This window comes from Pongo abelii, chromosome 3 (genome assembly GCF_028885655.2).
Source record: "Pongo abelii isolate AG06213 chromosome 3, NHGRI_mPonAbe1-v2.0_pri, whole genome shotgun sequence".
In the NCBI taxonomy this organism is placed as follows: domain Eukaryota; kingdom Metazoa; phylum Chordata; class Mammalia; order Primates; family Hominidae; genus Pongo; species Pongo abelii.
This window is the reverse complement of record NC_071988.2, coordinates 2239880-2256223: the sequence shown is the minus strand read 5'-3', so window position 1 is coordinate 2256223 and position 16344 is coordinate 2239880. Positions and strand designations below refer to the sequence as shown.

Sequence of the window (16344 nt, the reverse complement as noted above, 5' to 3'; positions counted from 1 at the left end):
CATGCATACATACATCGTTTTAATATAAAATTGTGAGAAGGTTCAAGTTCTTTTTTGCTTGTTGAACCCTCTCTCTTGTTGTTAACCTATGTTAACAACTTAGTATATGCCTTTTATATTTTTGTTAATTTTTTTCTATGATTATAATTTATGTGGCTGGACAGTCAAGCGCTACATAATGAATGATGTTTTGGTCAACAACAGACCGCATGTATGTTGGTGGTCCCATAATATTATGATGGATCTGAAAAATTCTTGTCTCCTAGTGACATCGTAGCTGTCCTGTTATCATAGCACAATGCATTACATTTTTTTTTTTCCCAAGACAGAGTTTCACTCTTGTCACCCAGGCTGGAGTGCAGTGGTGCAATCTCGGCTCACTGCAATCTCCACCTCCCAGTTCAAGTGATTTTCCTGTCTCAGCCTCCTGAGTAGCTGGCATTACAGGTGCCCGCCACCACGCCTGGCTAATTTTTGTCTTTTTAGTAGAGGCAGGGTTTCACCATGTTGGCCAGGCTGATCTTGAACTCCTGACCTCAGGTGATCCGCCCGCCTCAGCCTCCCAAAGTGCTGAGATTACAGGCATGAGCCACCGCACCCGGCCGCATTATGTTTTTGTTGTGATGCTGGCATAAACAAACCTACTGCACTACCAGGTGTATAAAAGTATAGCACTCTGTATATAGTATATAGCTATGTCATACAGTCAACTTACACAAACCTAGATGGCATAGCCTACTACACTGTACTATACTATGTATAATTGTATATACAATTATATGTAGTACAGAGTACTTGAAAACAAATGACTGTGTTACTGGTTTATATATTTACAATACTATATATACTTTTTATATATTTACAATACTATATATACTTTTTATCATTATTTTAGGGTGTACTCCTACTTATGAAAAAAAAAGCTAATTGTAAAACAGCTCCAGGCAGGTCCTTCAGGAGGTATCCAGAAGAAGGTACTCTTATCATAGGAAGTGACAGCTCCATATGTATTAGTGCCTCTGAAGACCTTCCAGGGGGACAAGATACAGAAGTAGAAGACGATGATACTGATGCTCTTTACCCTGTGTAGGCCTAGGCTAATGTGTGTGTGTCTTAGTTTTAAGCAAGCAAGTTAAGAACATTTTTTAAAAAGTTAAATATCTTAATAGAGAAAAGGTTATGGAATCAAGATATGAAGAAAAAATATTTTTGTTAAGCTGTACAACGTGTTTTTGTCTCAAGGTAAATGTTATAAAAGAGTTCAAAAGTTTAAAAATATGAAAGTGTGTAAAGTAAAAAACGTTAAAGTACATTGAGGTTAATTTATTATTGAAGAAAGAAAATTTTTAAAAATAAATTTAGTGTGTCCTAAATGTATAGTGTTTGTGAAGTCTACATTAGTGTACAGTAATGCACTAAGGTTTCACACTTACTCCCCACTCACTGATTCAGCCAGAGCAACTGCCAGTCCTGCAAGCTCCATTTATGGTAAGTGCCCTATATATAAGTACCATTTTTTTAATCTTTTATACTGTATTTTTACCTATGTTTAGATACACAAATACTTACTGTTGTGTTACAGTTGCCTACAGTATTCAGTACACTAACATGCTGTACAGGTTTGAGCTACAGGCTAGACCATACAGCTTAGGAGTGTAGTAAGCTATGCCATCTAGGTTTGTGTAAGTTCACTATATGACAGCAGTCCCCAACCTTTTGGCACCAGGGACTGGTTTCATGGAAGACAATTTTTCCACGGGATGGGGGTCGGGTGGATGCTTTCGGGATGAAACTGTTCCACCTAAGATCATCAGGCGGTAGATTCTCATAAGGAGCTCGCAACCTATTCCTCACATGTGCAGTTCACAGTACAGTTCTTGCTCCTATGAGAATCTAATGCTGCTGCTGATCTGACAGGAGGCGGAGCTCAGGTGGGAATGCTCACTCACCTGCTGCTCACCTCCTGCTGTGTGGCCTGGTTCCTAACAGACTACAGACAGGTACTGGTCCTCAATTCAGGGGTTGGGGACCCTTGATCTATGATGTTTTCATAACAATGAAATCGCCTAATGATGCATTTCTCAGAACATATCCCTGCATGACTGTAATTATGGCTTCTATATATCTGTGCCAACCCAACCCCCCTCGTCAGGTGGCATTGGCTGAGGCATTTGTTGCAATGTATCACGTTTCAGCTTCCCCAGGCTCAATTCTTCTGATCTCCAAGGCCATTCCCCAGTAAACTTTCTGCTGACAAATCTCAGTCTCAGGGAACCTGATCTGCTACAGTTGGTGGCAGGAGTGGTCTGAGAAAGTAGACATGTGATTTTGGAGTTTGGTCTCCCTCAGGTAAGCTGGCACTGATGACCTCATCACAAGTTGTGGGTGGAATACAAATGGTAGCAGTGGAATTAAAACTTTGGCTCAAGGTGGGTTTGTCTGGCTTACCAGTGGGAGCTGCTGCACCAGCTGGGACAATACTACACGTCTGAGAAGTACAAGGCAGTTGAAGACAATGGAATTGGATGGCTGTGGCTGGGAATAATAGATCCTTTGGGAAAAAAAAAAAAAAAAAGGCCGTGGGTGATAAGCAATTAAAGGCTAAACGTGAAAGCCGGAGGGCTTCCTGGGCAGCCTATAAAGTGACAGCCTGTAGCCGTAGTGACAGCCTGTAGCCGTAGACCCAAGACTTAGTCCTGATTGCTCCAGAGAAACTTGAATTTTCAGCCCTGGTGGTGTGCTAGGGGTTTTTGTTTTGTTTTGTTTTTTGTTTTTTGGCGATACCTAGGCTGGAGGTCCGATCTGGCTCACTTTAACCTCCGCCTCCGGGGCTCAGGTGATTCTCCCAAGTAGCTGAGACTACAGGCGTGCACACGTGGCTAGTTTTGTTTGTTTGTTTGTTTGTTTTTTAAGTACACATGGGGTTTCGCCATGTTGCCCAGTCTGGTCTCGAATTCCTGGGCGTCTTGAGCCTACCAAAGTGCGGGGATTACAGGCATGAGCCACCTCCACCTGGCCAAGATTAAGGTCTTGATCTGAAGAAAGAGGGACCAGACCCTGAGATACAGGATGGGAACCTTTGGATTGGTATATTTAAATCTTAATTGAAATACCACAGGGAGCCAAGAAAAAAAAAAATCTTGAGTATCAGACCAGCTTGGGCAACATGGCGAAACCTGTGTGAATGCAAAGTATCAGGCAGGTCTCAATTTAGAAAGTTTATTTTGCCTAGGTTAAGGACATGCCTATGACACAGCCTTAGGAAGTCCTGAGACATGTGCCCAAGGTGGCTGGGGGTAGTTTGCTTTTAAACATTTTAGGAAGACATGAAACATCAATATGTGTAAGATGTAATTGGTTCGGTCTGGTAAGGCGGGACAACTTGAAGAGGGGTCTTCCAGGTTAGAATTAGATAAGAGGGGCCAGGTGCGATAGCTCACCGCTGTAATCCCAGTATTTTGGGAGGCCGAGGCGGGTGGATCCCTTGAGGTCAGGAGTACAAGACCAGACTGGCCAACGTGGTGGAACCCTGTCTCTACTAAAAATCGAAAATTAGCCGAGCATGGTGGCAGCTGCCTGTAATCCCAGCTACTCGGGAGGGTGAGGCGGGAGAATTGCTTGAACCAGGAAGTGGAGGTTGCAGTGAGCCAAGATCGCATCACTGCACTCCAGCCTGAAGGATAGAATGAGACCCTTTCAAATGAGACTCTGTTTCAAAAACAAACAAAAAGTAGGTAAGAGACAAAAGGTTGCATTCTTTTGAGTCCTTGATCAGCCTTCCACTGAATACACAATTTAGTGAATCTGTATTTTTACATAAACAATGGGGAGAGGAAGCAATCAGATCCCCATTTGTTTCAGGTGAACCTCAGAGGCATCGAATTTGACTATGAATAGAATGGGAGGCAGGTTTGCCCTAAGCAGTTCCCACCTTGACTTTTCCCTTTAGCTTAGTGACTTGGGATTCCCAAGATTTATTTTCCTTTCACACTCATCTCTGCAAAAAATTAGTGGGGCATGATGGCATGTAATCCCAGCTATTTGGATGGCTGAGGAAGGGGGATTGTTGCTTGAGCTTGGGAGGTGGAGGTTGCAGGGAGCTGAGATTGTGCCACTGCACTCCAGCCTGGGTAACAGAGTGAGACCCTGTTTCAAAAAAAAAATAATAAATTTTATTTAAAAAATAAATCTTGAGTATCAGATACCTCTGAGACCTGCAGAAATGGCCCCACCCTGAGCGCTTCCCCCCACCTTTGCTGGAAAACAATGGAGAGCTTCTGTCTTGAAAAATAAGACATGCTCCATCATTATTTAATAATCCTTTAGGAAAAGTTTTTGGGGTGGGGAGGGAGAAACAGAAAAAACAAAGTTCATAATTCCCCAGATCTTTTTGTATAGTTATACACATGCATACATATGTCATTTCATAAGAAATTGTGAAAAGATTCATAAATGTTTTGTTCAGGCTTTTTCTTTTTTGCTGCCCCCTCCTCCTCTCCTGGTCATTAAGTCACAAAATAACCCTGCCGAAAAGTACTGGGCCTGTTACAGTCCAGTCAGGGGACAGAAACCATGGAGTAATTTGAACAGGGAATGTTTAAGGCATTACTAACTAGCAGGATTAGCTACCAGGAATAGCTTTAGAGAAAACTCTAAAGAATCCAGCAAGAGCAGACAGGGAGCAGCTTCCCCCGCTAGGGCTGAAGTGGGGTGCTGAAGGAAGGGACAAATTTAGCAGAATCTCTCCCCTCAAGGCCGAGATTCAGACTGCCAGAGGTTGTGGATGTAGCCCACTGGGTGGCCAAGAAATTGGCTGAAGTGCCAGAGTCAGTCTGGCAAGTGGTAACCCACCTATGGGGTATCACTGAACTCACTGGGAAGTTGGTAGGGGTGCCTGTGAAACTCAGTAGGAAGCTGCCCACAGGGATCGACTGAAACTTGCTGGAGGGCTGGCTAGAATGTCTGCAGAAGTAGCCGGGAAATGGCCAGTGGGGCTGCTCATGGGTGTCTAGTACACTGGTTAAGAGCTGCAGGAGCAAGAAGAAAGGAAAGCAAAGCACAGCAGCCAGAGGCCTCTTCTCTGGCAGCATCCCTCTAGCACCCTCTGCTGATGGAGCTTAACATCGTGCCAGGTGGCAAAGGAGGTGTATTTTCTGTAGGGCATGCGGTGCGACGAGGGGTGAATTTGTAGCTGAGAGGCGAATTTGTAGCTGGGAGGCAGTACATTGATAACTGGCACAGGGACGAAAGAGATTCTACTCCAAAGGAACTGCAGGACCTAACTGGCCATATACAAGCAGGCCTGGGAGAGTACCTATGGTGGGCTGGGTCTGAGGGTGCTGGATCAAGGCAGGTGGAACTAAGGTTGGATAAGGGAGAGTTTATTTATGCGGGATCACTTCAGAGACACTGGATTTGACAACCCGATGAAGATTCCAAGAGGTGGTGCCAACATACTGCTAGGATGGCTTTTAGTTCCTTGTAGGAGAGGGTTCACACTAAGTGAAGTAGAAAGGTTAGAACTGCCAGGGCAGATGGTAAAAGAAGGCATGAAAAGCCAGGAGAGGTGGACATGCTAGAATGGTCATATTGTGGAGGGCTGGGAAACTCAGCAGGTAACATTGTTCTGCAGAAGGGGGCTCTGGATGCTCTATTTACCGAAGCAATAATGAAAGCTGATGAGGGAGTGGGGAGCATCGGCTTCACTGAGAATCTCAGTGGTGTCCTCTATAGACCAGGGCTGATAATAGGAGATGCCTCCTGATAACAGTCAGGGAGACAGGATCCTGACATAGAGGCCAGGTGGTGCTGCCTGTCAGAAGCAGGGTAGGCACAGTTCTCATAAAGTGACTTCAGACCTGGAACCAACTGACTGAAGGAGAGGCCAGGTCCCCAGGAGGAAGGACTATGCAACACCATAGTGAGTGTATATGGCAGTTATTCCTCCTGTCTTTCCGCCGGGGAAAACTGTGGCCATTTACTCTGGGAACTTATACAAGGGGGAAAGGGATACTGAAACATTCATATGATATTGTTACCTGGAGACCTAAAGTATCATAATGGTTTCTCTGTCAGAGGCACAAGGACTCAAGCAATAAATGGAACCATGGCCCAGATTACACCATAATGGGAGGGCTCACTCCGAAGCCATTTTCCAAGTCCCCAAATGTTATTTGGAATGAACAGACTGTTGGAAGAACCCTCAGGTACTGGCTCCTTGGCCTGAGGATGAGCGCTCTCATAGTGAGTAAGCTCAAGTGGATGACGCTGAAACTGCCTTCCCAGCAAAGATAGTGAATTAGTATAGCAATATGGCAACCTAGGAGAAATGGTAGAAGTTAGTGCCATCCTTAAACCCCTACAGGATTCAGGGCACAGGGTGGTCCCTGTCATATATTCATTTAATTCACCAGGTAGGTGCTCACAGAAGTCAGATCCTGGAGAATAACAATTGACACAGCAAATAGTTGTGACCAAGTTATAGCCCTAATGACAGCTGGTGGGCTGGATGTGGCATATGCAATTAACAAGGCCTCAGGTATGTGAAATGCAATTATTGATTTGGTGAACACATTCTTTTCCATCCCTGCAGAAATATTCACTCTGAATGGACAATATAAATTTGCACCTTGCCCCAGTGCTGTGTTATCCAGCCACCCACTGTTTTGATGACATCATGCCAATCAGCATAAGCAAGAAATGGCAAGTTTGTTAGCTGTCTTGCTGTCCAAAACATGGGAGATAAGCACACAGATATTCTGGGGCCCACCACAACCATGAAGTTTTTGGAAGTTCGGTGGTCTGAGGATAGGTAGGATATCCCCTTGCAAGTAAAGGACAAATTAGTGCCTTTTTTTTTTTTTTTTTTTGAGACAGTTTCACTCTTGTTGCTCAGGCTGGAGTGCAATGGCACGATCTCAGCTCACCACAACCTCCGCCTTCCAGGTTCAAGTGATTCTCCTGCCTCAGCCTCCCAGGTAGCTGGGATCACAGGGATGCGCCACCATGCCTGGCTAATTTTTTTTTTTTTTTGTATTTTTAGTAGAGATGGGCTTTCTCCATGTTGGTCAGGCTGGTCTCGAACTCCCGATCTTAGGTGATCCACCAGCCTTGGCCTCCCAAAGTGCTGGGATTACAGGCGTGAGCCACCGCACCTGGCCACCTTTTTTTTCCCCCCCCCAAGAGACTGGGTCTCACTATGTTGCTCAGGCTGACCTCAAACTCTTGGGGTCAAAATGATCTGCTTCAGTCTCCCAAGTAGCTGGAACTACAAGTGCACACCTGGCTAAATTACTGCATTTTTAAGAATGAAGCATTAAGAATGAAGATGTTAACTGGTCGAGTCACCCTGCAATGTGGTTAACCACATTAACCATTAAGAGTGAACCATAACACCTGATAGGCATCTCTGGGTTTAGGGAGTGGAGGCAGCATATTCCACATTGGGAATACTGCATAGGAAAGCATCCTGTAAGAGGCCTAGGCTGTGAAGCAAGTGGCCCAGCTACTTGGACTTCCAACCCAACAGACCTTGTGATGTTAGAGGTATCTGTAGTAGGGAAAGATGCCATGTGAAGCTTAAGGCAAAGCCCCAACAGAAGAATCTCAATGCAGACTGCTAGAACTCTGGAGCAAGGCAATGCTATCTGCAGAAACGAATTATAAATTTTTCAAAAACAAAACTGTCATGCTACTGGGCCCTGGTAGAGATGGAGTGTGAGGCCATGGTGACATCAAGTGACCATGAGCCAGAACTGCCAGCATGAGCTGGTTCTGTCAGACCCACCGAGAGGTGGGCGTGCAGCTGTCCGTTGCAAGTTGGAAGTGGCTCATTTAGTACTAGGTACAAGCAGGCACAACCAAGCTTTTCGTGTGGCCCAGAACCCATGACATCACTGGTGCTGGCACTGGTACTCCTAAAGGGGGCAGCCTTAAGACCAGCTGATGGAGGCAGGAAAAGTTAGAGCTTGGTTCATGGTGGGTGGGCTCTGAACAGCCTGATTTAGGCAGCCCCGGAAAACAGTGCTCAAAGGAAACCCAATGGGTAGAACGTTGGGTGGTGCCCTTGACTATCTACTTTGTGTGGAAGGAGAAGTGGCCCCAGTGTTAACACATTTGGAACTCTTGGGCAGTGGTTAGTGGCTTGACAGGTTGCTCAGGTACCTGGAATGAGAAAGATTGGAATATCAGGGAGTTCCTGGAGTAAGGCGTGTGGAGGGATCTGTGGGAACAGTCATGAAGTACATCCCACCCGAGAACATTCACCAATGGGGACACACCAAACCACCACATTAATAGGATGACTTGGCCAGTTGACATCTAGCCTCTGCCATCTGCTGCACCCATGCTGGCACACTGGGCTCTCTCATGGAGTAATCATGGGGTGGGTAGATGGTGTGCATGGCACATAGCATGGGGCTCCCCCTCACCAGAGCTGACCTAGCTATTTCTCTGCAGAACATCCAATCTTCCAGCAACAGAGACCAAACACTGAGTCCTCAGTTGCACCTTCCTTGGAGGGAAACAGTCATTTGACAACACTGAACCCCTCGTGCCCTAGAAGGTACAGTGATTCATCTTGGCTAGAACCAACATATGTTACAGGCATGGGTTTGCCTTTCCCATTCTCATGGATTCAGTCAGCTCCATCACCCAAGTTTCACAGAGTGTTTGATCCGCAGGATCCTGCGCTCAGCCAGGGAACTGCAGCAGTGGGCACATGAGAGTGGGACCCACTGTCTCCCTCAGAGCCACACACCAAGAAGCTGCCGGCCTGATGGAGCAGCAGGATGGTCTGTGGAAGGCACAGCTCACCTCGTATGCAGCCTGGAGGTGACACCTGCGATGAAGCAGTCACCTCCAGGGTGCAGTCTGCACTGCAAATCACTAACCAGTACGTGGTGCAGTGTCCTTGGTTTGTGTAATAAATGGGTCTGGGAACCAAAAGGTGAAAGTCATCACTCCCAGTGACCTACTTAGAAATCTGTATTTCTCCCTCACACGCCTCTGGGTTCTTAAGGTTTAAAGGTCTTGACTCTTAAAGGGAAAACCTTTCCAGCAGGGGCACAGGAAGAACGCCATTTAATTTCCAGCGTGGCTGCTGTCTGGTCATTTCAAGCTCCTTGTGCCAAGAGGCTGGCAAGGAATGTAATTTCCATCTTCTGGGGTGACTGACCGTGGGCGTCAGGTGGAGGTAGAGCTGTTACTACATAACTGGGGTCAGGGAAGCACTCAGGTGATGTGATTTGCCACCTCATGGTCCCCTACCCAAATTTGATGGCAAATGCTGGGGCTATGGCCAGAGAAGGGCATGGTGGCCAGGGGCTTACCTCTCAGGGATGAGGGTTTGGGTTACCTGATCAGGTAAGCTAAGCCACCTAGAGCAGTAGAGGAGATAGGCAAGGGTGAGGAGACCCTAGCATGGGCAGTAGAGGAGGGAGATGAATGTAATTTGCAACCTCGAGGCCAGCTGCAGCAACAAGATGTAGTTCATCCCAGTACCTTCCTTTTATAAATTTCCCCAGGAAAAGGCGCACCTACAGGAGCTGCTCCCAGAACGTCCCTGAAGCAAGTGGCTATGAGCAGCACAGTGTGGACTGTAGCGAGCACTGTGGTGCCCATATGCCCCTTTAGTACTGAAGCACTGTCCCTGCTCCTGGGACAGCCCCTCCCTGATTGCCTGGCTGCAAAGAACTTCTTTGCCCAAGGGCCCACCCCTTCCCCAGGAGTGACTGGTCCAGTGACTAGTTTGTGCAGGGGTATAAAAGCCCAGCTGTCCTGACCCGTTGGGAGACACATCTGCAGGACGATGCTCAGCCCAGGACAAGCTTTTGAGTGACTGCATCTTAGCCATTGTTTTCCTTGGTTGGGTTCTGCCTCCTTCACTCTCCAATCACCTTTTCAAATGCAAACCTTCATCACAGAGGTGGTCTCCCAGGGTACCCGACCTGTGCCAGTGTTATGTGCGTAACATCTTCGTGTGCATAAGTGGGGAGATTTGGTCATTATTTTTAAAAATGAGGTCATCATCTTCAGTCAACCACTATAGCTGGAGTCATTTTTCCCCCTGCAATCTATGTTTTAACAAGGTCATTCTTTTTAGTGGCTATGTATTTCATGATGTGGATATTATGTAATTTATTCCTCAGTTTTCTTCTGATTGGTATCTACTTTATTTTCAGTCCTTTGCCATAATGAGCAATACTGCTATAAACATTTTGGTTTAAACCTGTTTACTGTTGCATATATTTCTGTGAAACAGCCAAGAGTGAGATTATTTGGTTAGAGATTATTTGGTTAGATGATTGATATTGTTTTCTATCTGTTTTTGTTGAGGCAAGAGCACTCTGTCTCTCATATATATGTGGCTGAGGTATATATATATGTGTGTATATATATATGTGTATATGTGTGTGTGTGTATATATAAAACAGCACACATATCCTAAGTTAAGTTTAGGTCAAAATTTCACAAACCCAAACCCAGTTCAGGAAACATAACTAGCATTCCCAGAGGCCCATCTTGAGCTCCCTGTGGGTCACTTTCTCCACCCAACTCCCAAGAGTGATGTATGCATTATTCATTTTAGTAAGTCTTAACAGTTTGCCTTCTAGAAAGAGTCTGTTTACATTTTTACCAGCAATACATGAGACTACCTCTTCCCCTGTGTTTCCAGTTATAGCTAATTTGCATTTCCCTGAGTATTGTATTTGTTTCCTATTTGGGTTTTCTGTTTTGTGTATTGCCTTTTCCTATTCTTTGCTCATTTTTCTGTTGAATTGTTTGTCTTATCTTGTAAATGTATGAGAACTTGTTGCATAATATAGCAATTAACCCTTTGTCATTTTTGTTCCAAATAGTTTTCCCAATGCATTTATTTTCTTTTTGATGTGGTGCTAGTTGTATCAGCCCTATTAATTAATCTATCCTTTTCTATTGAATTGAAATACTATCTTTGTTGTATATAAAGTCTTGGAATCAGTCTCTGGGTTGTCTGTTCTGTTCTAGAGGTCTTTTCTCTCTCTCTTTTTTAAGCTTACTTTTTTTTTTTTTTTCCCAAGACAGTGTCTTGCCCTGTAACCCAGGCTGGAGTGCAGTGGCGCAATCTCGGCTCACTGCAACCTCCACCTCCCGGGTTCAAGCAATTCTCCTGCCTCAGCCTCCCGAGTAGATGGGATTGCAGGTGCTCGCCACCACACCTGGCTAATTTTTGTATTTTTAGTAGAGGTGGTGTTTCACCATTTTGGCCAAGCTGGTCTCGAGCTCCTGACCTGAGGTGATCCACCCACCTCAGCCTCCCAAAGTGCTGGGATTACAGGCGTGAGTCACCATGCCTGGCCTAAGCTTACATTTCTTGTCTTTTCGTACTTTGAAATTATTTTATTAAATTAAAATATCCCTGTAGGGTCTCCAATTGGAATTGCCTTAAATTTGGAAGAATTAAACATTTTGTGATCTATATCCTAATGCTGTGTCTTTTCATTTGTACAGATCTTTTTTTATGCCATTTAATAAGATTTTACATTTTCATCATTGAGGGCCTTGTATCTTTTTTGTTATATTTATCCTAAGTATAATGTTTTTATATTGTAAGTGAAATATGTTCCCCTATTTGCATTTCTAGGTTGTTATTGTTCCTGCAGAGGAAATGTATGTCACAGTGGTTAAGAGCACAGACTCCCAAATCATATTGCCTGGGATTGGATCCTGGTTCTGTCACTTACTGTTCAGCCCAGGCTTATTGAAATCAAATCAAAATCTAAATTAGAAGTTTGTTTTAATGATGTTTTACTGAACCTTTAATTGTTCCACTGCAGTATTCAGTCTAAGAATTTCCCCAAACCTTTAATCCTTTTAAGGTTTCTATAAATGTTGACCTTAGGTTTTTAGAGTCATGTATTCAAATGCACATGCCAAATAATGATTTTTAATAAATGTTTTATGATTATATAGAGCTATCTTCAGTTAACTTGAAGGTACTTTACATAAATATTTATTGCAATGGTAGTAAGCATTTTACTTGTGAATTTTATTACATTGTTTTAAGTAAGTTAATAATGAATAAATAAGCATGATTATAGAGGTTATTTTAGTGTTTAGTTAACTGTATGACTTAGATATCAATGTTTCTTTAATGCCCCATGTTTCTTTTTTGTTGTTTTTAAAAGCTATGGAAGTGATAAACAAGTCCAGTGTTAAGTATTCAGTACAACTTGAAGATGGGAAGAATCAATCACCAGAAAAAAAGGTAAAGCATTGCAAATATGAGTAATTTTAAGCAGATAACACTTATTTGTTCAATAGATACTTATTAAGTGTTCTACTATGTGCTAGGCACTGTAGATACAACACCTTAAAAAAAAAAAAAAAGGCGTTCTTGCTCTCCAAGAACTTATAGTTTAATTTGGATGCGGGGAGGGGCAAGTAAGTGCCATGAGAGAAGTTAGTTCAGAGTGCTCTGGGGACAATAGGAGGAACATCTAACTCAGTTTTTGTGCTATTTCATTTTGCCCTTCTGGGTGTTGAGGAGAAGAATCAGGGATGTCTTTCTGAAGTATGAAAATTATATCTGAGTTGAGATCTATTGGATAATTAGGAGTTGATCAACCTAGGCTGGATGCGGTGGTTCACACAGGTAACCCCAGCGCGTTGGGAAGCTGAGCAGGGTGGACCACTTGAGGCCAGGAATTTGAGACCAGCTTGGGCAACATAAGGAGACCCTGTCTCTATAAAAATTACACACACACAAAAATTAACTGGGCATGGTGGCATGCTTCTGTAGTCCCAGCTACTCAGGAGGCTGAGGCTGGAGGATCACTTGAGCCAAGGATTTTGAGGCTGCAGTGAGCTGTGATTGCACCACAGCACTCCATCCTGGGCAACAGAGCAAGACTCAGTCTCTAAAAAATAGAAATAAAAAATAAAAAGATCCCCACCTTTAAGGGAGTAGGGGCAAGACATTGAGAAAATTTTCAGATAAGGGAAGAAGGCTTGGAACTTTGGGTAGTGGAAATAGAATTTCAGAAAGGCAGGGCTATAACATTCACAATGGGTGAGTTATATGATATGGGCTAGAGAGGTTGTATCACCAAAGACCTTGTGTATGAAAGTGGTGGAGGCAACATAGTGGTTAAGAGAATGGACTTTGGGTAAACTACCTGTGTTCAAGTCCCAACCTAATTAAATTTAAACCTAAACTCCCTATAGTAAAGTGAGATAATAGGACCTGTCTCTTGGGTTTATGGGGTGATTATTTGCCCCTGGGTTCGTAGGATGATTATCTGCCCTTGGAAGGGAGGGAAGAGGCATCTTCCACAGATAAGGGACTCTTCCCTTCTTCCCTCTGTAAATGAATGGAAATTGTATCTCTCAGTGGTGAACAAACTGTGCTCCTTGGATCCCGAAGGCAGGGGTCTGCAAACTTTTTGCTCCCTTTCTCTCAAAAGAATTTTGTTGTTTTTGTTTGTTTGTTTGAGACAGGCCCTCACTCTGTCGCCCAGGGTGGAGTGCAGGGGTGTGATCACAGCTCACTGCAATCTCCACCTCTACCTCTGCAACCATGCCCAGCTAATTAACTGAGTCCTGGACTCAAGTGGTCCTCCCAACTCAGCCTCCCCAGTAGCTAAGACTACAGGCACACACCATCATTGCCCAGCTAATTTTTGTATTTTTGGTAGAGACAGGGTTTCACCATGTTGCCCGGGCTGGGCTCAAGCGATCCTCCCACCTCGGTCTCCCAAAGTGCTGGGATTACAGATATGAGCCCCCATACCTGGCCTTCTCAAACTATATGTACTGCCTGACATATTTTAAAGTTGAAATTTAAAATCTTTATCACAAGTTTAAAAAATTGCAAAGTACGTGATTTCTGCTCTATTGTTAATATTGACTTTTTACTGTTACATTACCATTTAAAATATATTCACGAAAATTAAATACTGCACTTTGACAACTTGATATCCACAATCCTCTCATTATTATTATTATTATTATTATTATTATTATTATTTGGAGACGGAGTCTTGCTGTGTCACCTGCACTGGAGTGCAGTGGTGTGATCTCGGCTGACTGCACCCTCCGCCTCCTGGGTTAAGAGATTCTCCTGCCTCAGCCTCTGAGTAGCTGGGATTACAGGTGCCCACCACTACACCCGGCTAATTTTTGTATTTTTAATAGAGATGGGGTTTCACCATGTTGGCCAGGCTGGTCTCGAACTCCTGACCTCCGGTGATCTGCCCGCCTCAGCCCCCCAAAATGTTGGGATTACAGGCATGAGCCACCGTGCCTGGCCTATTTTATTTATTTATTTATTTATTTATTTATTATTTTTTTAGATGGAGTCTCACTCTGTCACCAAGGCGGGAGTGTAGTGGCACAATCTCGGCTCACTGCAACCTCCGTCTCCTGGGTTTAAGCGATTCTCCTGCCTCAGCCTCCCAAGCAGCTGGGGTTACAGGTGCATGCCACCATGCTCGGCTAATTTTTGTATTTTTAGTAGAGACAGGGTTTCACCATATTGGCCAGGCTGGTCTTGAACTCCTGACCTCGTGATCCATCTGCCTGGGCCTCCCAAAGTAGTGGGATTACAGGCGTGAGCCACCATGCCTGGCCTCTTTTTATTTTTATTATTATTATTATTATTATTATTATTATTATTATTATTATTATTTTGAGACTTTCTCACTCTGTCGCACAGGCTGAAGTGCAGTGTGGTGTGACCACGGCTTACTGTAGCCTTGACCTCCTGGGCTCAGGTGATCCTCCCACCTCAGCCTCCTGAGTAGCTGGGACTGTAGGCACATGACACCATGCCCAGCTAATTTTTGTATTCTTTGTAAAAAGACAGGGTTTTGCTCTTTTGCCCAGGCTGGTCTTGAACTCCTGGGCTCAAGCAGTCCTCCTGCCTCAGCCTCCCAAAGTGCCAGGATTACAGGTATGAGCCACTGTGCCCAGCCCACAATCATCCCCTTAAAAAAGACAGAGCAAGATCTTCAACAGTTTGAAATTTTATATTTTTCTTTTTCTCCTTGAATTTCTTTTCTTGTTTACTCCTCCATGGAATTTTTAATGTAATTTTATGCTTGAAAGCCTACTCTTGGAAACCATATATTTCTCTGCAATAAAAATACAAGTATAAATTTAAAATTTTCATAACATGTGACCAAGTGTTAAAACATTTTCTTTCAAAATTATTTTAAAGGTAATATTAATATAGTTATTCAAAGCCATATATATATATATAAAGCAAATTTATATACATATAAAGTAAATTTATATACATATAAAGTAAATTTGAAAATAAGCCTTAGCTGGGTGCATTGGCTCACACCTGTAATCCCAGCACTTTGGGAGGCCAAGGCGGGCAGATTGCTTGAGTCCAGGAGTTTGAGACCCACCTGGGGAACATGGTGAAACCCCATCACTACTAAAAATAGAAAAATTCACTGGGTGTGGTGGTGAACCCCTGTAGTCACAGCTACATGGGAGGCTGAGGTGGGAGGATCACTTGAGCCGGGGACATGGAGGTTGCAGTGAGCTGAGATTGTGCCACTGCACTTCAGCCTGGGCAACAGAGCAAGACCCTGTCTCAAAAAAAAAAAAAAAAAAGGGAAAGGAAAGAAACCTTAAAAATAAAGTGTTATCGTAAATAAGTCCTATAATGAAATGGATAGGATTGCTTTCCCCACCTTGATTAGTTTGTGGATCTATGAATGTATATTGCACATTGATGGAATGAGACAGGTAGAGAACTGCTATTGAGCTGGGTTTAATTTTTTTTTTTTTTTTTTTTCCGAAATGGAGTCTTGCTCTGTCGCCCAAGCTGGAGTGCAATGGCATGATCTCAGCTCACTGCAACCGCCGCCTTCCGGTTTCAAGTGATTCTCTTGCCTCAGCCTCCTGAGTAGCTGGAATTACAGGCATGCTCCACCATGCCTAGCTAATTTTTGTATTCTTAGTAGAGACGAGGTTTCTCCATGTTGGCCAGGATGGTCTCGAACTCTTGACCCCGTGATCCACCAGCCTCAGCCTCCCAAAGTATTGGGATTACAGGTGTGAGCCACTGCACCTGGCCCAAAAACATTTTTTCAGTAGATAGATTAACATATTATTAAATAGTTTTGGTGATTTCATTTTCTCTATAAATGGCTTTTACTTGGAAGTTGTAAATTATTAATCTTCTCTCTTATGCACATATGCAGCATACTCCTATCCATGACATGTCTCATTACATGCATTGATTCCCAGAACAGGGGCCAGTTGGAGGCTTTTGAGCTTTTTTTTTTGAGACAGAGTTTCGCTCTTGTCACCCAAGCTGGAGTGCTATGGTGCAATCCCAGCTCACTT

At 43.8% G+C, this 16344-nt stretch overlaps 1 protein-coding gene across 2 annotated transcripts in view; it reads left to right on the top strand.

The window, feature by feature from the left end:
* Nucleotides 1-16344, top strand: part of POLN (DNA polymerase nu) — a 169628-nt gene that overhangs the window by 16730 nt on the left and 136554 nt on the right. For both annotated transcript variants that reach the window (XM_054554909.2, XM_063723276.1), the window contains exon 3: nt 12168-12247. In XM_054554909.2, the coding sequence (XP_054410884.2) occupies nt 12168-12247 (80 nt within the window). The remainder of the gene's footprint in view (nt 1-12167; nt 12248-16344) is intronic.